The 25214-nt window shown below is 47.1% G+C and overlaps 1 protein-coding gene across 3 annotated transcripts in view; it reads right to left on the bottom strand.

Annotated features, from left to right (window-relative positions):
- Positions 1 to 25214, bottom strand: part of GABPB2 (GA binding protein transcription factor subunit beta 2) — a 126058-nt gene that overhangs the window by 42300 nt on the left and 58544 nt on the right. For all 3 annotated transcript variants that reach the window (XM_078670300.1, XM_078670302.1, XM_078670301.1), the window contains exon 8: positions 12525 to 12682. In XM_078670300.1, the coding sequence (XP_078526426.1) occupies positions 12525 to 12682 (158 nt within the window). The remainder of the gene's footprint in view (positions 1 to 12524; positions 12683 to 25214) is intronic.

Below are 25214 nucleotides of genomic sequence, written 5' to 3'. Positions count from 1 at the left end.
TCTTGGAACTGTGGGGGCAGGTGTTGTATAATTTGTTCTAGGGTGTCGTAGTGCGCCCTATCATAACGCGCCAGGAGCGCCTGTGTATTTGCGATGCGCCAAAAGTTTGCCGCCTGTGCAGCCACTCTTTTGCCTCCTGCCTCAAGCACTTTGGACTCCTTGTCCGGGGGAGGAGCTTCACCCGTTGTCTGGGAGTTGGCACGTTTCCTGGCATTGGCAACCACAAGAGAGTCCAGTGGCAACTGTCCCCGGATGTAGACGGGGTCCGCAGGAGCAGGCCTGTACTTCTTTTCAATGCGAGGGTTGACCACTCTAGCCCTCGTAGGCTCCTTAAAAATGTCTCCAGCATGTTTGAGAACACCTTTCAGCATAGGAAGTGTTTTTACTGTCCTCTCAGATATGGCAAAGGTGTCAAAAAGGAAGTCTTCCTCAACCGGGTCGGCATGCATGTCCACATCATGATTGGCCGCCGCCCGTTCAATTAGTGCATGAAATCCTGCTGAGTCCTCAGTCGGGGATGCACGTGCATTAAAGGTCTGCGGGTCTTGGCCCGCCCCCTGGGTGTTTTGGTCACCAGAGTCGTCGTATGAATCTGGTTGTACATCAGGGTCATCGATGGGGAAATTGTACTGTTCATCCTCATCATCTTCCTCACCCACAGAGTGTTCTGGGGAGGGAGTAGGGCTCCGTCTTGGAGGAGGCTGAATCGGCTCCGTGAGGCCTACGGCGTCAAGGGGCACCCTCTTCTTCTTCAACGGGATGACGTAGGGGTCCACCGGCTCCGAAGTGATCTTCCGTTTATAGAGGGTCAGCTTGCCGGTGGCAGCATCGATGAAATGCTCTGAATCGTCCACCGATTCGAGTACACGACGTGGAAGAGGGTCTGGCAGGGAGGAAACCTGCTTCGGAGCCGATTTCGTCGAAAACGCTTTCGGCGCCTCCTTAGGTGGCAAGAGAAAAAGGAGTTTCCCCGAAGGCTTAGCCGGAGCGTCCTTTTGCGGCTGCGGTGATGGCATCGGAGCCGATGGAGCAAGGGCCTTCTCCCTGATTCTCTGCAGTGACTCCGCAATAGGGGACGGTACACTGCCAGTTGGTTTTGTCGCCGACAAGGATGCTTTGAGCGGTCCCTCGGATCCGACGCCCTCGCGGGCCTTGTGCGGTTTGGGCGCGGAAACCTTCTTCGGGTCCTCCGAATCTTGAGGCCGGGGCGCCGACTTCTTGGGCGTAGCCTCTTTGGAGCCGACCTTGGCGGGCTTGGACGGCGCCGGAGCCGTTGATCCGAGCCGACTATCTTTCTTGGGGGCCCCTTCATCGGGCGTCGGCTTCGATTTCAGAGCGTCGGAATCGACCGACTTCCTCGGCTTCTGCGGACCGGAGGTCGACGGAGCCGACGGGGTGACGGGCACCGACTTCTTCACAGGCACGGCAGCCATCTTAGGAACACTCGAGTCCTTTGGTTTCAGTTTCGATTTCGGGTCGGCCATTTTAGGTGTTGACGACCCCGACGGTTTCAGTTTCGGTTTCGAAACATCGTGCCCAGCAAGTGAGTCCGAAGCCGGGCCTGAAGGCGGGGCTGTGGCTTGCGGCAACGGGTCCAGGGTAAGGCCGACAGGCGATCCCGTGTCCCGGTCGTCCTCGAAACTTTCGGGGCAGAGCTCGTCCGCAGAGCTGTCCGCCGCGGCCCCATAAATTTCATCGTCGTCTCCTACCTCTTCGACGTACTCGAGGACCGGACCCGCGACTCCGTCGTCGTCACCCGGATCCGCCTCGACCTCCGACTGTGAGGGGGAGATTTGTAGAAGGTGACCCTGGACCTCTTCTTCCGGGTCGCCGAAGATGTTCTCCGGATCCGGGGCCGCTTGCCTAGCTTCCAAGCGCACCGCGCGCCGAAGCTTGAGAGTTTTCTTGGAGCGGAACTGTGCACAGGCCTTGCACTTGCCGTCGTCGTGGTCCGGTGAAAGGCACTTGTTACACACAGGGTGTAGATCGATGTGTGGGTACTTAGACCCACAGAGCGGGCAGTACTTGAACGGGCTCCGCTCCATGTCCGTAAAGGCTTGCTGTCGTGTCGCGATGAGAAGGCCTCAAAGTTTAGAAAGCGAAGAAAACTCCGCTTATTCCGGCTTCAAGAGACGGAAGACTCGAGACCGAGCGCAGACAATACCGACGCAAGAAAATCGAGGCCTTTTGGCCGGTAAAAGATAGTTTTACTTGGTTCCGACAGTAAGACGTCGAAACCACATCCGAACCCAATGGCGGAAAAAAACAATCTGGGGATGGAGCCGATGCCCATGCGCACTGTAGTCCAGGGGAGGAGCCACCTATCTCAGGATACTTCGAAGACTCTTCCAGGACAACAATGTGCAATCATCCGAGCCCAACACTAGGCGGCGATCTAATGCTAAGATATGAATTTAGCAGCCCACATGCCTCGAACCTAGGGGAAGCAATGGTCTGGAGGAAGACCTTTGGTGTAGTGTTTCAAAGAGGACTGATGTTTTGATGGTGGAAACAGGCATTTCAATTTGAAGCTTCACTGACCCTCGACAGAGAAGCTAATTGAAGATCAGGATATCATCAATAGGTGATATTCGACTCGGGGGGGAGAGGAAGAAAGAGTAGGAGAGTAATCAGCCTTGGAGTCTGAAGACCACGAAGAAGATCTATGGCTTCGTCTTCTAGGAGTGCGGTGGCCAGATCTGGATGCCAGACTTCTAGGAGAACGTGATGAGCGCCTTCTCAAAGATGGGGACCTTTGTGGAGTGACATGTCGCTCTTGTCTTTCAGATGAGTGTACTGACGGAATTATAGGCGATCTGGATCTTGTAGAGGAATGTGGCAGTCTTGTAATCTTCCACTCTCATGTCCCCTAGCCATCTCGGTGAGATATTAGTTGGAGGGGCTGGAGTCGGCACTGGTGAGGGTTCAGGAGTGACTTGCACTATCTGAAGTCTTGGGGAGGAAGAGGCACTCCTTGACGTCACAACCTGGGCGTCCTGCGGTCTCTCGACATCGCCCTAGGTCTCTTTGCAGGAGGAGATCCGTGATTGGAGTATGATCTCCTCGACATCGACCTCCTAGACGTCAACCTAGACCGCGATCTTCTTGGCCTCCTATATACAGAGGGTGTTTTTCGAGATCTTAACGTCGATTTCCTCGACGGCCACCTCTTCGACGTCGAACTCCTTCTCGACGGATGCGTCAACATCATGTGTCTCGACGGTGAATGCCTGTGCCTCACCGGCGTCGATGCCCTCGGTGTTAGGCTCGACGTCTATGCAAGTGGACCTCTCGACGTCATCGGTGATCTCGAGCCGCGGCCTCTTGACGTCGTAGGCGAGCCAGACTTGGACCACCTACGCGTTGGGTTAGACTTCGTCTTATGGTTCCTCTCACCTGAAGCCAGTTGTTTCGACGGCGAAGAGCGCCTCGACGTCGATTTCGACGCCGACTCGGAGCACAAAGGTATCTTGGATGTCGATCTGTCCCTCGACGGCATATGAGACGATGTCTCCTTTTCTCACCTTTTTCTTTGCGCTCCAACCTTGGTTGAAAGGAGGGCTTCCTTGAGGGATGTTCTTCTCGCCCACTTGCTGTTTCTTTTCCTCTCTCCTGCATTGAGTGCAGCTTAATCTTCTCCCTTTCTACAAGGGCTCTTTTTGAAAACTTGCTGCAGTGGTAACTGGTCTGGCTTGTGAGATGAAGGTAGACAAGCAATACAGACCGAGTGAGGGTCTGACTTAGCCATCTTTTTTTCACAGGTCGGGCGCTTATTAAATAAGGCCGACATTTTGACAGGAAAAAAATAGCCAAAAGTCAGAAAAAACAGTAGGATTAGTAAGCTAAAAACTAAAGACGTTGAGTGAAACTAAAAATATTCACTTTAAACCAGAAATAAGTGATAAAACATCACTACCTGGCGAGCTCAATGCTCCAGGATCCTCACAGAGGGAGCCGGAAAAAAGAACTGACCGAACGGTCACCTGGGGTGCATGATGGGAGCCTGGGGGTTCCCGGAGGTCTTAAAGGCACATTGCCAATTTTCCCTTTGTTTCTATATGCAGCCTTTCTAGGACCCAGTCCATTTTTTGAGTTGTCTAAGACTTATTGTGTAAGACAGCAATACTTGTAGTGAGCTTTGAGTATTAACAACCACAGGAGACACCAGTAGTCCCATGAGAGATCTGGGTAAATATAGTATCATGCAACAATGTCTCAACGGGATTCAAAGAGGGGATGTATTTTTAGGAGTAAATTAATCACAGCGGAAATATAACAAATAGTCCCAGTATCATGATTAAATGCAATTATATTGTCAGCAGAAATACAAATTAGACTATACAAATTATAATGCAGCATCAATCCGGTTTATACAGTTGTGTACTAAGTGAAAAGGTGAACACTGTTGTGCACATGAAAAAATATTCAAACGGCGCAAGTGAAAAGAGTGAAAAAATAATAAAGAATACTACTGTGTAATGGACAAGAATTAAAAAAGAACCTAAGCATGAGTTAATACACTTATAAAAGAATTTGTAGAATTATGTCATAATTCAAAGTACAAGTTTAGCTGGTACAAATCGATAATGTTTCGACCTTCATGACTGGAGGTCATTATCAGAACATACACAACGTTGAATGATAGCTGCCTGGAAGGTTTCATAGGTACAAAGGGGGATTCTTTCAGAGGGAGAGGGGCCAATGGCTTAAGTGGACTTGCCCAGCTCCATACTGTATGCTCTGGGTACATAAATAATAATTTAACAGACTAATGGATGAAAAGGGAGGACTGAAAAGGCAGGGCACGTGTAATTATGTGCCTGTGCGCATATATATTTAATTAAAATCAAAATATCAAGGCACCCACTTTACCGAATAAAAAAATAGATAGATGCACATGCATGAATCATTCCCGGTCAAGATGAGTCCCACGGTAAAATAATCAAGCAGTAATTAACAAATATAGTAGGCTATAAATGGCCCTAGGCCATGTTATTGATAGCCTATCTGTGTTCGTTTTTAAAAAGGGTCCAAATGTTGAACACAGCCAATCAGCACCCTCTAGAACACTCCCAGCAGAGGCAGATTCCCTCGGATTTTCTGAGTACACGTGGGAAGTAAGAATCCCATAAAACCAAAGAGAGAAGTTTCTAAGGGGTAGAGGGTGGGTTGCATGTGAATCTATGAAAAGATACCAATACTGGATAACCGCAGTTACAGATATGCAACTTATTTTCTTATCCAGTATTGTGGTATGTTTCAATATTTAAAGAGAGGCTATCCATCCGAAGTTGTAGAGGTTGCGAAACAAAGAGCTTGCAACTTAGATCGAGCCCATTTATTGAGCAAATCTGTCAAACCTGCTGCAACCAGAGAGGTTTGCGTTTTAAAATATTCAACAGCGATAAAGCTTTGCATTCAAAAACGCTGGGAAGTCATTGAGCAGGAAAATGACTTCAAGGAAGTTTTCAAGGGTCGTCCAATCTTTGCTTTTTCTAGATCAAAAAACATTAAAGAGCTGTTAAGCAAGAAAGTTGTAGCACGTACCGACACTGTAAAATAAGGCATGCGGAAATGCCATAACGGCAGTCAATGTGGTCGTGGGTGACAAATTTTCACACCCGCACACCGGGAAACAGATCAAATTGAGGCACACATTTGATTGCAATACGGCATGGTCATATATGCTATTAAGTGTCCATGTGGGCTCGTATATGTTGGCTGCACTACAAAGAAAGTTAAAATCAGATTAACTGAACACAAAAGCATGATTTGCACGGCCAATGTTAAGTCATGTTTAGCAGTGCATTGGGGGGGGGGGAAACACACCATACCCCAGTTGCGTTTTACCATACTAGAGCAAGTGTCAGCTTTACCGCATGTTGATGTAGCCAGATATCTGGCTTAAAGAGAAATGTTTTGGATTCGTTTTTTAAATACCATGAATCCCTGTGGGTTGAATGATAAAATTGAATTCACTTGTTTTTTATGAACATAACTTTATTGTTCTAACATGTAACTGTCTGCTTTAAGAACATTGATTACAATTACTATGTTTTCCCCTTTTAGGTTGATTTTTTGACATTTAACATACAGTACTTAACTTCCCATTGATTGAAAACACGCAGAATTTTGAGTTTTATATGTATGCATGTGGGATTACAGAGGGCATCTTGGCTTTCCATGTGCACATAACGTTCCTCTTGGACTTACTTGAGGCAATTTTCACTTTTTCGTCTTTTTCATAGCGTTTTAGTACTACAGCTCTCTGCTGGCATATAATGGTGCATTTGTCACAGGACATGGGACAAGTTACCTCCATTGTTGCGTTTTTTTGCAGTAAATTACCAGAGAAAATCATGGTTTGGGTTTATTTATGGAGTACACAAATCTCTGGCTCAAAAAAAAATAAATCTTCCGTTGGATCCCCACCGAAACAAGAAAGACTGTCACCCACGCACTGGTCACAAGCCGACTGGATTACGGAAACACCCTTTACGCCGGAACCACAACCAAACTACAGAAAAAACTCCAACGCATCCAAAACGCCTCAACCAGACCCATTTTGGACATCCCTCGGCAAGCTCACATTTCCGGCCACCTGAGAGACCTCCACTGGCTCCCTGTCAACAAGAGAATAACGTTCCGTCTCCTCACTCACGCACACAAAGCCCTCTACGACCTAGGACCCGAATGCCTCAACACTCGACTTTCCTTCTACACCCCCTCCCGCCAACTTCGATCGTCCAACCAAGCCCTCGCCGCAATTCCGCGCATCCACAGATCCACCATGGGGGGGGAAGATCCTTCTCCTACTTAGCGGCCAAAACCTGGAATTCCCTCCCCACCCACCTCCGCCTTACACAGAACCACCTCTCCTTCAGAAAACAACTAAAAACCTGGATATTCAAGTAAAGCACCTCCCTCCCTCAAGCGCCTTGAGACCCTCTGGGTGAGTAGTGCGCTATACAAATTTTGGAACTTGAACTTGACACACAATTGTCATAACCAGTTGTTTGTCGCACAGTCTACTTTGGAGTCTGTCCTCTTTTCATTACTCTCTAAACGTGATGGCGATATTTGTACTCCATCGTTTTTGTTTAGTGATCTTAACGTCACCTGCGGAAGTTCAAATACAGGAGAAGAGGCACTTTGGGCGTAGAGTGCGTGTGGGAGAGAGGAGTTTGTTATCGAAAGAAATCAAATTACTAAGGTAAGAGTAGGAGGATTTATTCGGTCGCAGGATCACTGTGAAGCCTCGAACCTTTGTTTACTATGTTTTTTTATCTTGCAGTAGAACGCATTTCTATTGACGCATTGAACTCTTGGAAACAAAGGGAGACGAGTTATTGAGAATCTTGAAGTATGTAATATTTATCATTTCCGGGTTTGGGCTGCAGTCGTTCTTATGTAACTGGTTGTGTACCAGGTTTAAAACGGTTATTCTTCGTCTGTTATTACTTTTCAGCAGCGTGCATGTGCACTGCTTTCATACTGCAGCAGATGTCCAATCTGTTGTATGGCATCCTTGTAGGTGAGCCTCTAACGATTTGATATGGGGAGACTGATTAGCATGTCCTTTGTAGTTTCATCAGTCACATTAGTCTTTTTGAGATGGCCTTGTTGGTGCACAGGGTGTCTAAACACTGTCTATTTTGCGTGATTTTAAACAATTGGAACACAGTATTTGCATGGCCGTTGATCATTTCTTTCACTGGTTTTCACATCTTTTACTCACATGACCAGTGGCTTGGCCTGATAACTCCATGGATTTTTGCTGTAAATTGCAAATGTAATTCGTTCATTTTTTACAATTATGTGTATACATTTTGAATATAAGAAACGTGCATTATATATACTTTTGCAGCATTCCCCTGATGAAGGTGTTCGCACCGAAATGCATTGGGAACTGTTTGATGCCATTTTGTTCCATCAAGAAATGAAAACATGAAAAGGAAAATAAACGAGAACACAGTGCTTTGAACTGTTACTAGTGTGTTTGCGCATTTCATGATTTTCACTTGCCTTCTCATTTTGTGTTTTGATTTATTGCACATTCTGTCCCAAGCGCTTCTGGGTTACTAACTGTTGTCGAAAAATATTGTTTGTATCAACCACGGAATACATTGTGAGAACACATATATAACCTTGCTGATTTTCTTAAACAAATTTAGAAAAATTTAGAGCACCTATATTGGGCTTGTGCAAAGTGCGCCCTTAGGTTCAGACAGGTTCTGTTTGACATTTGTTGCATGTTTAATTTATTCACATGCTTGAATCAGAACAGCAAGCAGTACCCTAAAAATTGTACTGTCGGTAGTGGGTGGAGGAAGACATTCCAATCATAAATAAATAAAACCAGTACATCAAAACAGACAACTGTAAGTATGCAAACATCCTTCCAATCCCAGAAGCTTTACCGTATGTATACAATAAGACACAAAGCACCTATATCATGATATGTATATGAGGCATTCAATGGAATGCGTAGCAATAGTAATAGAAAATTAAGTTACCTCCTTTATCTTAAACTTGTTAGAAATAACTTTAACAAATAATATTAAGCAATGCTATGCAATTTCAAGAAAGTGGAAAGCATAAATATCTTCTTTACTAGAAAGAGGCCCACCTTAATTGAAGAGAGGACACAGCACCGTTTGACCCAAAACTACATCTTTACGCTGCGTAGATTGCAGACAGCAGTGCTGCGGTTAAGTGTGGACACTTTTCCACATTGAGCACGACAAATCGTTTCCAGTGTCACTTCAACAAAAAAAGCTGCCGACGTGGACACTGCTCTGTTGGAATGTGCCTTAGTCTTTCTTGTTAAGGGCTTGTTAGCCTAGTCATGGCAGAATTGGATTGCTGTAGAGACCCATCTGGCGTCAGTGGCCTTAGTAACTGCTTTTCTTTCCTGGCACTGTCCATAAGCCACCGGTAGCTGGTCAGTCTTTCTTGTAGCTTTAGTCTTCTGCAGGTAGAATTTAAGACATATTTTTACATCCCAAGATAAATTTGTATATTCGTACTGAAACAGACCCTTTTTTTTTGACATATTCTTTGCCAGTTGTTGCAATCATATCTGCCACCCTTGTGATAGGAAAGCTTTGCAGTGGATGGTATCTATCGTAGCTCCCAGGAACAATATGATTTGACTGGGAAGGAGTGAAGATTGTTCCTTGTTTACAGGGAGACAGAGCCCGGAACAACTGAAGGCAGGCATTTGTGGTTTGACTGGCCTTCCGTTCTGCTGGTGCTTTGAGCAGCCAATTATCTAGGTGTGGGAATACCTGGAGACTTTGAGATCGTAGGGCTGCTGTTACCGGGGCAAAGCACTTGGTAAAGATTCTTGGCACCAATTTGAGGCCCAATGGTATTACTTTGAATTGGTAGTGGGTACCAGCTACCGTAAATTTTAAACATTTCTCATGTTTCTGAAGGATCGTTATGTGAAAATATGAGTCTTCCATGTCGAGGGAGGTCATGAAGTCTAATTTGTTGAGACGATGAAGAATCTCGGCGTGTGTTACCATCCTGAATGTCTGTTTTCTGAGAAACTTGTTGAGATTCCAGAGGTCTAGTATTGGTCTCCATTATCAAGGAAAAACGGGAAGAGAAATCTTTTCCCCTTTCAGATAAAGGGACCTCCTCAATCACTCCTTTGGAGAGCATGACCTGAGCTTCCTTAAGCAGTAAGTGAAGACGAGAGGGGTCACTCTGTTTGGAGTATTCAGTGGAAATTCTAGGGTGTGTCCAAAGTAGATGAGGTCTAACACCCACTGATCTGTAATACTGAGCAACAATGCACATGGTTGGAAATCTGTTAGTGTCACAACCTTGTGAAGGCGTTCTTTTGCGATCCCGTTGGTGAGAGAAACCAGCTGTAGAAGACTGGTGGTCAGCTGGAGGGTTATAACTTTGTCGGTATTGAGGCGGATTCTGTTGGGCTCTCTGATAACCTGCTTTGTATGAGGTAAAACCTCATCCTATAGCCCCTCTGAATGGCACTTTGATATTGTAACAAGCCTAACAATTTTGCAGTGTCTGCATCAGTCTTGATTGCTAAAAGTGCCTCATCCATATGCTTTCCTAACAGGGAATCCCCGAAAACGATATCCAAGGTCTTCGTCTGTACCTCTGACCCTAAAGAATGTCGCCTTCAAACACCCCCGTCTTCTGAGCACCGTGGCACCCGCCAATTGTTGTAAGCCCATGTTGGCTACGTCGAGAGCAGTCAATTGCTTGACGCTGCGCATTCTCCTTCCAACAGGATATTCCTTGCTTCATGACTACTGTCCTCTGGTATAAGATCCACCAAAGCTCCCATATCGGAGCACACCTGGCAGTCATGGCGGCCGATGATAGCTAATGCATTCACCACCCTGATCGTGACTGCTGCTATAGTGAAGCGCTTTCCAAGAATGTCCATCCTGCGCCTGATTGGGATGAAAGGGTTCTTGGATCTTCTTTGTGCCACTTGGGAGATGACTTGGGGTGTAATTTCAGGCAAGATGGAGAATGCTCTGGAGCTCTATACTTTTTCTTAATTCGAGGGAGTACCGGCGGTATGGTCGTCGGTGTTCTCATAATCTTGATGTCTTCTTGCCATATGTAATCAATAATGGGTATGGAGTGCACCGACTTCCTGGTGTTCTCCTTGAAATCGCATAGGAAGCAGATGGTCTGCTTGACCATCATTCGCAAGTGAAACCTAGTGGATGCTCTCTCCATCAAACTATGAAATACTTCAATGTCCTCTGGGGGAGAATCTGATGGAAGGTGTGGTGGAGGGGAAGGCGTTGGTATGATATAGTCCTCCAAGGATCTGGTGCAGAGATAGGATCCTGTAGCTCACCCTCTTCTCTCTCTTTGTCCAAAGCAGAAGTATCCCCTACGACAGGGTCTGTTGGTAAGGGCGAGGAGTAATTGAAGGTGAAACTGGAGGCTGCAAAACTGGCGTACCCAGTGGATCTGCCGGAGGTAATGGTTCTCAGGGTGATCCCCTTGCAGCGGAAACCATTGCCTGTAATACGCCAACATCGCCTGCAGATCTTGGATGAGAGATGGCAGCAGAAGGCCATGTGTCTGTGACGCAAATCTGGATTTAAATCATATGGAGGGTAGTGATGAGGTGGAGCCATATAGCTCTGATGATCGTATCGATTTTCATCCTGATAATCCTCATTGTTTTGACATTTCACGTGAAGTTCTGATGGACTATGATCTATACCATAAACACTATCATCATCAGAGTCCTGTATGTCAAAAATATATTATGGGATGGGATTAACGGTGACACCTTACTGTATTCAGATATGGTTAGGTGTAAAAAAGTCTTGGTTACCTTTGTGATCTGAGTAACCCTAGTCGATGGTGGCGTAGACGGAACAGACTTAGCCGGAAGGGCAGATTCCATCGTCAAAGGTGTCGTCGTTGACAGCATCACCGTCAATGTCATTGACGGGGTGGTGATCGACGAGGCACTCGCCGATGAATCGCTCGTAGATGGAATCTTCGTCCACGGTGTTCGATGAAGATGGAGATCTCAATTTCGTTGGGCTCTTAGAGAGGGAGGCGATGTAGGGGCCAATATTGCCGTCATCACAGTTGCCGTCAAGGTCTTACAGATCGTCGTTGATTGTGGTAATGTTGTAGACGATGGTTTTTTGCCAGATTTTAGCCTCACAGGGTCTGAGGAGGAGGCTCTTGGACGGTCTTTGTCCTTTCTGGATGGCGTGGATGTTACAGACAATATAGGCTCCGAGGAGTGTTTCACTCCTTTCTCCCTCTTACAGCCCTTGGTGCCATGAGAAGGTTTATGGTGTTTCCTACTTTCTCCAGAGGAACTATCTTTCGACTAGGCCCTCTAGTGAGACGTGGAAGATCTCTCACTCTCTTCATCTGATGTAAACTGTTTGGTGCTTAGTGGTCTGGAGCCACAGCAACAACCTTCCCTCTCCATCCTAGAGGGTTTTTTAGGAAAAGGTACAGCAGATCTTGCATTCCCTCACCTCATGCTTAGGATGAAGGCAATATTTACACTACTTATGTGGATCATTCACCTGGACCCTTTTTCTGCCACATGCCTTACATGGGCGGAAAAGGCCTGTTTTGTCAGACATGGTGTCTGGACTGTAGAAATTCCAGAAGTTGTAGAAACAAATGGAGTAGAACTCAGGAAGACTCCCTTCCACACGAAGTGCAGTGAAATTGGAGGGAATCTGCCTCTGTTGGGAGTGTTCTAGAGGGTGCTGACAGTTGATTGGCTGTGTTCAACATTTGGTCCTTTTTTTAAAAGGACATATATAGGCTATCCATAACATGGCCTAGGGCCATTATAGCCTATTATATTTGTTAATTACGGCTTGATTATTTTACCATGGGACTCCCATCTCGACAGCGGGGAATGAGTCAAGCCTGTGAATCTATAAAAGATACCCCAATACTGGATAAAGAGATATACTGACGTGAATTGATTAAAGTAAGGTAACTACACAAAACGCCAAGAGACAGGTCTCGCTCACCTTATTTTCCTCCACGTTGTTTATGACGTGTTCAAATCTCACTTTCTTTGAAGGTGGCTGTTCCTCCTCTTCACCATCGTCCTCCAACACCTCTTCCTCTTCTTCCTCCTCCTCTATGATCGTCTCTTCCGCAAAGTGGCCAGCAGGTACAGTTAACACTGGAATCAACAGAAGCATTATTCAAAAATAACGAATGACCTCAGAGTGTAGCCCTTTGGCCTAAATATCAACGTAATGTTCCTGCTGGTCTATCACACACTGGAGCCTGTTAACTACTGTTTGGAATGCCCCAGTTCATAAGAGCAACACCAACAGGGAATGAGCCCACGAAGCACTGTGATTAACAGATTCATGTGCTTGACATTCCTGGAAAATGATCTAGGACGAATCACACACTGATGAACAGACGCAAGAGTTACTACCCCAACCAGCGCTCTAGACCTGCAAGCTGACCTGCCTCAAACCCAGTAAGCAATGTGGTCCATGTGGGTGATTCTCATCCACAATTTTGTTAAATATGCATTTTTTTACAGTTGAATTGGTTTACTTTAGCAATGACTATATTAAACATGGATTCCAATTAAAAAGAGTAATTACTGGTAAGAAATTTACTTTGTTATATGTAATAGACCATTTTGCTAAATGGTGCAACAGAGATACACTTGTCTAAGCATTTAATGGCGCTAGCACTTACACAGCACCCCCAAAACAATGTAAGCTGTTCCTTCACTTCATGTGTCAAGAGAACATTGGACATATCATAGACATCTGCAACAGTTTAAATTTTACTTTTCTCATGCTGTGGTATTGTTTAGTACTTCTCTGCAGGAGTGACAGTAAGTAATGCTATAGGAACATGAAGGTATTTGTAGAAGGTAAGTTGCAGGTGACTCAGTAGAATGCCCACCAGGAGCTGCATACTCTCCACTCAACCCACTCCACTTGTTCACTTTAGACTAATATCGCTCCTTTCATAGCCTTGGATCTACACCTTTTTGTAACAGAGTGTCTGCCCTTTATTGCAGTATTTCACTTCTACTTGTTTTTTTTTGTACATTTTATAACCTGCACTCGTGTCACTTTTGTATGCTCTTGTAATGCACCGACTGCTACCTCATATATTCTACTTGTTGTTTTTTGTACATTTCTTTATAACTGGCACTCATCTCACTTTTATTCCCCTGTAATGAACCGATTTCTACCTCACATGCTGTGCTCACTAGTGTCACTATTGATCCATGTAACTTGTTCCCATTTGTATTGTATTCCTTTATATCATTATTGATACATGCTACTTGTTTATATTTGTATTTTATTCCTATATATCACTATTGTTCACCCACCCGCGCCTACCTATACCGCCATGGATCCTGCTGGCAAGTACACATATAAAATCAACTACCCACCCGTACTCACCAAAAAAGCCGCTAAACGCTTCAAACACAACTGCCTGAGGTCCCACCCTGAAACCCCCTTTGCCGACTCCTACTTGTCACCGGTCAATGGAGCCCTGAACACCGATATCATCTTCCACACCAAACGCAGAGCTCAATGGAGAAAAGCGTTCCTCACCTTACTCACCATCTCCACCTCCAAGAAATCAGCACATGGCCTAACACTATCCATCACACCATCCCAACTATTTCCAGGCAGAGCCACCATTACTATCTACAACAATGGGATTGTCCTAATGCAATCCAGAGACCGGGACCTGGAACTACTAGACAACCTGTTCCCCACCTTCAAAGAGCACCTCGCCAATCAACGGACCTCCACTATTATCACCTCCAGTCCTACCATCCCTGATCCCACAGCTCCCACTCACAACACCTCCAATGCGAGTTCAGCACCAGAACAACACGCACTTCACCTCTACCCCCAGCACCCCAGCCATTCACCCACCAGCTGTAGCTACCACATATTCCGCAATCACAATCACAGATCTCTCCCCCTCATACACCATCTGCACCCTCACCCCCCCTACCTACCCTCGGACCTCCACTCATACCACGTCCACCCCTCTCACCCCTGACATCACAGCTCCCACCCACAACCCGTCCAACCTAGTTCAGCAACAATCCGACCCGCATATCAACAAATCCCACCCTTTATCCCCCCCATTCTTAGTCCACACTATCCCCCTCTAACCAATCACGCAGAACACGCCACCTTACTTAATTTAACATCTCCTCCCCACAACAGGACCATCCTCAACTCCGTTCCCCCCCCCATTCTCAGCCCCCATTACACTACCTGCACCCCCACCACCACCAACAGACACTCACCCTCCACCCGGCTATCTCTGCCTTCCACCAAAGCCCTCACCCATACCGCCGACCTCCCCCCCTACCTCAAACACACCCCTCCCTCCCAAACCCTCTCTCCCCGGGGCCCCCTCCACGGAGCCCCGCACGAACACCAGTGCACGCCAATTCCCTGGTCAGTCACTCACCCCTGACTCACCCACTCCCCACCACCAACACTCACCCCACACTGGGCATGATTATGGCCACCCTCCTCCAGGTCAAAGATGACATTCACATCATCAAAGAACTACTCCTCACACCCCAAACACCCCTCACCCACCACCTCCCCTCCTCCCAACAGGTCCCCCACCCTTCCGGATAAGTCCCTCATTCAACACTCCACTCACCGGACCTCAATCCCTATTCGCAATCGCAAAAACAGCCCCAACATGTCCCCCACCCTCCCGGATGACTCTCCCACTCTACACTCCCCACATTGGGCTTCAATCACTGCACGCAATCACAACAAACACCCTTCGCCCACCACCACCTCCCCTCCCAGCAGGTCCCCCACCCTTAAGGATATTTCCCACATTCAACTCCCCACAAACCTGACATCAATCCCTGCTCGCACGCGCAACAACCGCCCCAACATGTCCCCCATCCCTCTGGATGACTCTCGCACTCAACACTCCCCTCACTGGACTTCAATCCCTGCCCGCAATCGCAACAACCGCCCCCGCCGCCCACGCAACATGCTTTTGGACCCCGACACCGACACTCTCACCCTCCTGCGCTCCTACGACCCAGCTCCCCTGCACCACACACCCACCACACACCTCGCCATTCCCACGATACACTCAAATCCCCTTAGACCCCCCACACTAAACAGAATATCCATACATAATAACCTTAGAAAAGTCCCCCTCTCTCTAGAACACGCTACATCCCTTGACAAACCTCGCCTCAAATGCACTCTCCTCAACTGCAGATCGGCCTCTAGACATTCCTCCGCCATCGCTGATCTCATCTTAACTCTGGACCTTGACCTAATCATCATGACTGAAACCTGGCTAACCGAATCTTCTACACCTATAATGGACATCCTGGTTCCCCCAAACTACCACATCATTAGACTTGACAGGTCCGGCAAAATAGGTGGTGGAATCGCATGCATTTACAGGAACAACCTCTCTGTTCTGAAAGTCAGCTCCCCCTCCTTACCCTCCCCAACCTCCTGTGAATACATCTGCCTCGATATTATCAGTGATGGCAAGCCGATATGCTCTCTTCACGGCATTTACCACCCACCCGGGGACAACCCCACTTTCGCCCAACAAATCATGGACATGATCTCAACCAATTCCGGAAAGCAGCTCATCCAAATATACCTCGGTGACTTTAACCTCCACTGGAACGATCACAATGACGCGGTGGTAAATAGTCTAAAAAATTTCCTCAATGCCCTTGATCTCACCCAAATAAGCAACAGTCCGACCCACGAGAAAGGCTCTATCCTCGACCTTATTATATCCAACTCGAATCTATCCAACCCTGTGACTGGTCAGATCATCACATTGTCACATTCTTCATCAATGAAAAAGTCAAATTTAACTCGGCTCAATCCTCCAAGCCCAAAATCTGGAGAAGAGACTTGAAAAAACTCAACCCAAACTCTTTACCCCCTAACAGCTGCAATCTCCTACTTCCCCCTATCGGCACTACGGACGTTCAATCCTTGACTGACCACTATATCAACGCGATGACCTCAATAATTAACGAGGCTGCACCTATGCAACTAAAAATAGTCTCCACTAAAATCTCCAACCCATGGTACGACGGGAGTCTCAATGAAGATAGACGGGCCATGCGATTGGCAGAGCGCACCTGGAGATCAGATCCATCTGCACTGCATCTAAAAACACTGAAGAAAAAGAGAAACGCCTACTTCAGGAAAATTAAACGCTCAAAAACAGACTTCTTCAGCCTCCAGCTCAACCAAGCAAAAAACCGTCCGAGAAAACTGTTTGAGCTAATCAGAACACAATCCAAAGAACAACCCCAGCCACTCAGCATCACGCGCGAGGCACCCTCCTGTGAAGAATTCTCCGATTTCTTTATCCAAAAAACTGACAGCATAAAGAGCGATCTCCTCAGTGACGCAAGCCTCTATTCCAAACATCAATGCATATCACCCACTGAACTAAAAAACAATGCTACATGGTCATCCTTTGTCACCTACTCTGAAGAAGAAGAAATTGGCAAACTGCTCAGCACCTTGAAACCATCCAATCACCTCACAGACCCCCTTCCTGCTAACGCTGTAAAAGACTTTACCCCTTGGCTCCTCCCTCTCTGGACTAAAATTATCAACAGCTCACTTCAACAAGGAACCATCCCTGACTCCCTCAAAGTGGGTCAAGTCACACCTTTACTAAAGAAACCTACAGCCGACCCCTCTGATTTAAACAACTACCGTCCTATTACCAATATCCCCACTCTCGCCAAACTGTTGGAAAAATGCGCTCAACTACAACTGACTAAACACATTGCTCAGTTTGATCTCCTCAACGCTCATCAATCAGGCTTCCGAGCAGGACACAGTACAGAAACTGCTATGACCCACATAATTGACGACGCCCTTCAAATCCTAGACCAAAACGATACCTGCCTCCTCATCCTTCTTGATCTCTCTTCAGCATTCGACACCGTCAAACATGAGAACTTACTCGAACTTTTAAACACAAGAATGGGTCTATCCGGGACTGTTCTCAAGTGGTTCACTTCCTTTCTACACAACAGGTCGCAGAAATTCAAGAGCAACAACCTGATGTCCTCGCCAATACCGGTTTCGCTAGGTGTCCCCCAAGGCTCCTCCCTATCCCCAACTTTGTTCAACCTAGTTATGGAACCTCTCACCACCTTGTTACAAGCAGCCAATGTACACTTTCACATGTATGCCGATGACACCCAACTATATCTCAAAGTACAATCCCCCAATGACATTTTGCTCCTGAACTCTACCATCAGAAGCACCCAATCCTGGCTGGCCGATAATCATCTCAAACTCAATGCTCTGAAAACAGAGTTCCTTCTTATCTCTCCTCCCGCGAAGATCTCTACCACACAAACTTGGCTTAAACACCTAACTGCACTCAATGTCCAACCCACCATCGTGGACTCAGCAAAATCTTTAGGCATAACACTGGACACCAATCTCAATATGCAGCAACATATCAGCAAGGCAACTAAGGGAGCGAACTACCAAATCAATACCCTTAGGAAACTTAAACCCTTCCTCCCTGCCAAAGACTTCCAAACGGCAGTACAAGCACTAGTCATCCCTCGAATAGAATATGGCAGCATTGCCTTCTGCGGACTCCCCCTAACTACTACCGCACCCCTAAGAGCTTCTCTAAACGCTGCAGCGAGACTCATCACTGGGTCAAAAAAACACTCACATATCTCACCTGACTTGAAATACTTGAACTGGCTACCTTTTGAAGCCAGAATACATCTGAAAATCGCCTGCATGACGCACAAGGCTATCCACCTGAGCTCACCCAGCTATCTCACTCAGAAGCTAACAATTTCTGGAGGCTCTAGAAACACCAGAGGCACAAACAATCTTCTGCTGAAGCCTCGAAGATTCCGGAAGGAAAAAACTTATAAGCGCTCCTTCTCAGGAATGGCACCCAGGATCTGGAACTCACTCCCTCCTGATACGAGGCTCATTTCCTCCACTACACTGTTTAAGAAAGAAGTAAAAGCTATACTCATGGCTAAATACACTTGAACTATTGTTCTGGACTCAATTAAGTCTCTGTACCGATCTTTACTACTTGTTGTCCCCTTTGGTCTTTTGTTTTACCTGTATTACCTACTTACATGATTTTCTATGTTCCCACGTATTTGTACTATTAGCATTACTGATGTATCTGTTTGACTATGCTCCCTCATGTTCCCCCTTCTATGTAAAGCGCTCTGATATCTGCAAAGATCTTGTTCGCGCTATATAAAACTTTCAAAATAAATAAATAAACCCACTCCAAATGCTTTCCTAGCCTCACAGTCCTTCATCAAAATTCTATGACATTCAGTAAGGTGAGAAGAGCAAAGAATGCATTATACAAACAGAAGATTTTAACTAAGCTTCGAAATAGGGCTCAAAATCAGAGCGATTTCTTTTCTGCACATACTTAGAATTCTCACAAAAACTACGTGAATTATGACTGCACTTGTCAAGTACAGGAGGCATGCCCTCAAGCACATAAATCATTTGAGATAACCACTAAATAGAGTCATCCAAGCAACACTTTCTACTTGAACCAAACGCACAGTAATTAGGATTTAGGCAAGATAATGCTGGCATAAACAATTTTACCTGGGCCTACATCTTAATTTTAAGAGAGAAGAGTAGAAGCGTCCAAGCCATTTTTGCTCTTCAAATTTCCAACAGTTCAGGGTGAGATGAACAATGTGAATGACAACCACACCATTTCGACGACATGACTTATTAGCAGGGCCATTGGAATTATGCAGCAAGAGGGCCAAATTATAGGGTTGAGTAAATTATGCAGCAAGGTGGGCCCATTATGCTGCATAATGTGGCACATTTTGGAATAGTGTTACTTCATTATTTTGTCATTTTTAGGGCTCGGACTCCTCCCCACTGAAAGTGGGAGGAGTTTCGAGAACTAATGTTAAAGAAGAAAAAAAAGAAGTATCTCCTAGGGCTTTGTCCGAGACAAATTCCACACATTCCTTAGCGTGTTCTGTCATCTGGCCAGTGATTCGTCTTCGTTGTGTTGTCGTTTTAATAGGCTTGAAGTGATAGGGTAAATGTAGTTTTGTTCCGCCATCTTGGGCATATTTCGTTCGTGCTCGCGCAAAGAAGTACATTAATTATAATTAGGAGCTGTCAGGGTGCCTCCGTAAGTGAATCCAGATGGCCGGGCGCGTTCACCATTCAGCCTTACTGTTCGGCTATGCGGTCACTAGATGGCGCTGTGGCGAACAAGCTCGAAGTTGCTGTTCGAGGAAGTGAAGGCGACGTGGATGTGTGAGCGAGGATGAGAGAAGCGTTTGTTTCCCTGTTACCACCCATCCACGGATGGGTGTAATGTCATAATTAGGAGCTGTCAGGGTGCCTCCGTAAGTGAATCCAGATGGCCGGGCGCGTTCACCATCTGTCTGAGCAGGCTGCGCCGCCCAGCCCCTCTCATCTTACATAAAAAGCTCCCAGTAACCCAAACAGGCCGGGTGTGATGCGCACAGACTGTCTGAGCATGGGGTGGACGCCTCACAGTCTCACACAGGTCGAGGGGCACTTTTGGGCTCAGCCCCTTCTGATCTTTCAATTGTATCTTCTCTGCTCTCTTCCTTTCTTGGGTATGAATGCTAGGCTTGGTCTTTGCTGCTCCTGCATCACTGGCCAGGGCAGCCCGGTTGGCTTTTCCCGCCTGGGGAGATCTTAAGTCAAACAAGCGCCTCACACAGCCCCGAGCTCGGGAGCAGCCAGGCTGGGAGGGAGGACCGCTGTTACCGCTGCTGCTTATTGTTTTTCCTCCTCTTCACACCGTGAGTGACGTCTTCACGTGTGTGTGCGTGGGCGGGTGGCGAAGCAAAGTTCAGCTTAATATAAGGCCAAGAATGGAGGCTTCCATTCATTCCCGGGGCGCTGAGACTGGCGTGCATAGCGCCTCGCTCGGGCAGTCCCGCATCGCAGCGCACCATGCGGCGCTCAGCCCAGGGCGCCAGGCAGTGCTCCGAGGCCTGCCTGGCCCTCCTCGTCCTCCTGACTGCGGTGGAGCTGCGGCCCCTGGGGGAGCAGGAGAAGAGGATACAGCTGGAGGCGGTGAAGAGGGGCATCCTGGAGCGGCTGGGGCTGCACAGACCTCCGCCCACCCCCCAGAGGCTGGACCATGAGGCGCTACAGAGGATGTACGCCATTTACCAGGAGAAGCTGCTGGAGCTGAAAGGCAACGCCAGCCGAGAAGAGAACATGCTGACAGCCGCTGAGACGAGGGTCCATCTCCTCACTCCCAAATGTAAGTCTTTAACTTTTGTTCAATTCATGATGATGATTTATGTATATAGCGCCTTAATGCAAACTGCATTGCTTCTTGGCGCTCACAGACTATAAAGAAAAAACACGACTCTACAGCGTGGCTTATTATCTGATTTCAGTCTCTTTCTTAGCACTTCCGATTTTGTCCTGTGATGGAGATAACCCTCTTTGCAGACGATCACACTGACTAAGAGAGGAAGCCGTGATTCAAATCCGCTTTCCATTCATACTGGTGTCAGTTCACTCCCAGGCTTTTCTTGTTTTCTCCGAGAAGCTTGAACACACCGAATACCTTTGGTAATGGGACACTAGTGAGAAATCTCAGCGGGCGCACACTCAACGAAAAGAACTGTGCGAATCCTCAAGTTACAGCATACTAGCTGAGCGGGCTCAGCCTTTCATCATCCGGAGGTTCTCACAATGAAGTTGGCAAATAAGGGTGTTGTAGTCTTGTGGGTACGTTTTATTGCCTATATAGCATCCACCTACGGGACGTACCCTGAACTTCTCCAGCTCACTACTATGTGATCCTCTGCACATTACCCCAAACAGATCTATCTGCTGAAAGCGCTAATGCTTAGAAATAGAATGAATGCTGATATAAGGAGTCACATTAATAAACATAAATGTATTATGGTTAAGGTCAGGGCTTTAACTGGGCTCAGCTCCAATCTCACACCTGTCTGAGACAATGAGCGCCTTGTTAGACACATCCCGCCGGCCGGCCGCCATCTTGCACATTAAAAAGGAGGGGTGGAGGGGAAGAGGTGGGGGCCGCTGCGCCCGCTGAAATGCTGACTTTTGAAGGAAGCACCATTCACCGCCAGATGTATAAGCATCATTTTGTGGGCACTTAAAAGCACCTCCCCGGTTAACCGAGACTTCCAGTTCGCTTTAAAGTCCGGCTGCTGTGTAATTACCTCGTTCTGTGCCACTTCTGTTTAATCAGGAAAAGGTAATAGGGCCCAGGGTTGTCGACACACACACACGGCACTTTAAGATGTGTTGACATTTGGCGAGGAGAAGCCACAGTTCTTAGTAAAATGCGTGCATTTTTCTCCCGCAGAGTGATCAGCGCTGCCAAATGTTTCCATGCCAGGGTTGGCTCGAGGCGCTCTATTTTGAGGCAGCAGCAGTGGATTCTGGGACCTAGCTTCCGCTGACCCAATTGAGGATACTCACTTTACTGATCTCGCAAGCATGGGAGCCTCATTTTGACTTGCCGGGGTTTACATTCATGTCCTTCAGAGGCAGAGCACTGCATTTGTCAGCAGCGAGCGTTCAGTTCACTGAGCCATCCTGGTAAATGTTGCAGAGCCCCCTCAGCTGACTCTCTATAGAGAAGGTGGCGTTCAGCCATTCCTTATTGGACAGCACTAAGCGTGCAGGTGTTGCAGTTCTACTTTTTCATTATAAATATGGGCCTAAAAGTTTCTCATTACTTGGTGCTGTGGTCTGCAAAACCTGGACGTGGGTACAGTCACTGCCAACACACGGGGCCACGTGACACCCATGCATGGGCTCCCAGTAACCACACTGCGCCACGGTGTTGGCTAAAAAGCCGGAAGTGGGCGGAGCTGTCACACGAGACTTTGGATTGGATAATTTTGAAGCTATGGGGAGAATTTCCGTGCTTCCCAATTCTTTAAAAATTAAACTCTTTTTTATTGTCAGAGCCCCCAGGCCCATACATTCTCTTTAATGTAGGCCTGAATGTTAATAGTCCAAGAAAAGTAAGTAGCAGTCTACTCTGTAAATGTATAACTCGGTCTAATATTTGCTAGTGACATGTCAGCTTATTACCTGGGAACTATCAGATGTTTGGTTAAATCTCCGAATCAGAAGTTTATTTTCGCAGTCTATTTTCACATGGGCATCCCCCTATTTCTGTATTAGTTTTGTCTTTTCTGCTTTGTCCTCCATTATGATGGTGGCTGAAAACACCTCAGGTTTGCATGTTTCTCTATTCCCCTGATTATTTTTTAATGTACTTTGGCCTTTCGGGTCTCCAGCTTTGCCTTAACCCTGTTTGACTCCAGTCTTACTCTTGCACTATCCGCTTTACTTGACTTCAGGTCTGCTGCACACAGCCTCACACAGGTCTGCTGCACACAGCCTGCCACAGGTCTGCTGCACGCAGCCTGCCTGGTCTCCAGGTTTACATTTACATCTCAGACTGTATTTAATCTCTCACCTAGGTTTGTCCATTGGATTCTTCCCTGAGACCTGCAGGCTACACCCATACCTCAGCAGCAGGAGCATTAACCCTCAGGACTGTTTTACCAGCTAGTGCGCTTCCATTTGTTTTCGGGCATAGCCGCCTGCATGTGATGGGACTACGGGCAGTGCAGAGTGCAGAATCAGAGTGCAGAATCAGAGTGCAGAATCAGAGTGCAGTTTGAGAGTGCAGATTGAGAGTGGAGAGTGCAGTTTGAGAGTGCAGATTGAGAGTGGAGAGTGCAGTTTGAGAGTGCAGTTTGAGAGTGCAGTGTGAGAGTGCAGTGTGAGAGTGCAGTGTGAGAGTGCAGTGTGAGAGTGCAGTGTGAGAGTGCAGTGTGAGAGTGCAGTTTGAGAGTGCAGTTTGAGAGTGCAGTATGAGAGTTGAGAGTGCAGTTTGAGAGTGCAGTTTGAGAGTGCAGTTTGAGAGTGCAGATTGAGAGTGCAGTTTGAGAGTGCAGTTTGAGAGTGCAGTTTGAGAGTGCAGTTTGAGAGTGCATATTGAGAGTGCATATTGAGAGTGCAGTTTGAGAGTGCAGTTTGAGAGTGCAGTTTGAGAGTGCAGTTTGAGAGTGCAGTTTGAGAGTGCAGTTTGAGAGTGCAGTTTGAGAGTGCAGTTTGAGAGTGCAGTTTGAGAGTGCAGTTTGAGAGTGCAGTTTGAGAGTGCAGTTTGAGAGTGCAGTTTGAGAGTGCAGTTTGAGAGTGCAGATTGAGAGTGCAGTTTGAGAGTGCAGATTGAGAGTGCAGATTGAGAGTGCAGATTGAGAGTGCATTTTGAGAGTGCAGTTTGAGAGTGCAGTTTGAGAGTGCAGTTTGAGAGTGCAGTTTGAGAGTGCAGTTTGAGAGTGCAGTATGAGACTTGAGAGTGCTGATTGAGAGTGCAGATTGAGAGTGCAGAATGAGAGTGCAGAATGAGAGTGCAGAGTGCAGATTGCAGTTTGAGAGTGCAGTTTGAGAGTGCTGTTTGAGAGTGGAGAGTGCAGTTTGAGAGTGCAGTTTCAGAGTGCAGTTTCAGAGTGCAGTTTCAGAGTGCAGTTTCAGAGTGCAGTTTCAGAGTGCAGTTTCAGAGTGCAGTTTCAGAGTGCAGTTTCAGAGTGCAGTTTCAGAGTGCAGTTTCAGAGTGCAGTTTCAGAGTGCATTATGAGAGTTGAGAGTGCATTTTGAGAGTGCAGTATGAGACTTGAGAGTGCAGATTGAGAGTGCAGATTGATAGTGCAGAATGAGAGTGCAGAGTGCAGATTGCAGTTTGAGAGTGCAGTTTGAGAGTGCAGTTTGAGAGTGCAGATTGAGAGTGCAGTTTGAGAGTGCAGTTTGAGAGTGCAGAGTGGCAGTGAGTGCAGACTGAGTGCAGAGTGACAGTGAGTGCAGACTGAGTGCAGAGTGACAGTGAGTGCAGACTGAGTGCAGAGTGACAGTGAGTGCAGAGTGACAGTGAGTGCAGAGTGACAGTGAGTGCAGAGTGACAGTGAGTGCAGAGTGACAGTGAGTGCAGAGTGACAGTGAGTGCAGAGTGACAGTGAGTGCAGAGTGACAGTGAGTGCAGAGTGACAGTGAGTGCAGAGTGACAGTGAGTGCAGAGTGAGTGCAGAGTGAGTGCAGAGTGAGTGCAGAGTGAGTGCAGAGTGAGTGCAGAGTGAGTGCAGAGTGAGTGCAGAGTGACAGTGAGTGCAGAGTGACAGTGAGTGCAGAGTGACAGCGAGTGCAGAGTGACAGCGAGTGCAGAGTGACAGCGAGTGCAGAGTGACAGCGAGTGCAGAGTGACAGCGAGTGCAGAGTGACAGCGAGTGCAGAGTGACAGCGAGTGCAGAGTGACAGTGAGTGCAGAGTGACAGAGAGTGCAGAGTGACAGCAGAGTGACAGTGAGTGCAGAGTGACAGCAGAGTGACAGTGAGTGCAGAGTGACAGCAGAGTGACAGTGAGTGCAGAGTGACAGCAGAGTGACAGTGAGTGCAGAGTGACAGCAGAGTGACAGTGAGTGCAGAGTGACAGCGAGTGCAGAGTGACAGCGAGTGCAGAGTGACAGCGAGTGCAGAGTGACAGCGAGTGCAGAGTGACAGCGAGTGCAGAGTGACAGCGAGTGCAGAGTGACAGTGAGTGCAGAGTGACAGCAGAGTGACAGTGAGTGCAGAGTGACAGTGAGTGCAGAGTGACAGCAGA

The sequence above is a fragment of the Lissotriton helveticus genome, chromosome 12 (genome assembly GCF_964261635.1).
Source record: "Lissotriton helveticus chromosome 12, aLisHel1.1, whole genome shotgun sequence".
Classification (NCBI taxonomy): domain Eukaryota; kingdom Metazoa; phylum Chordata; class Amphibia; order Caudata; family Salamandridae; genus Lissotriton; species Lissotriton helveticus.
The sequence above is the reverse complement of the archived record's forward strand: the minus strand, read 5'-3'. Positions and strand labels throughout refer to the sequence as shown.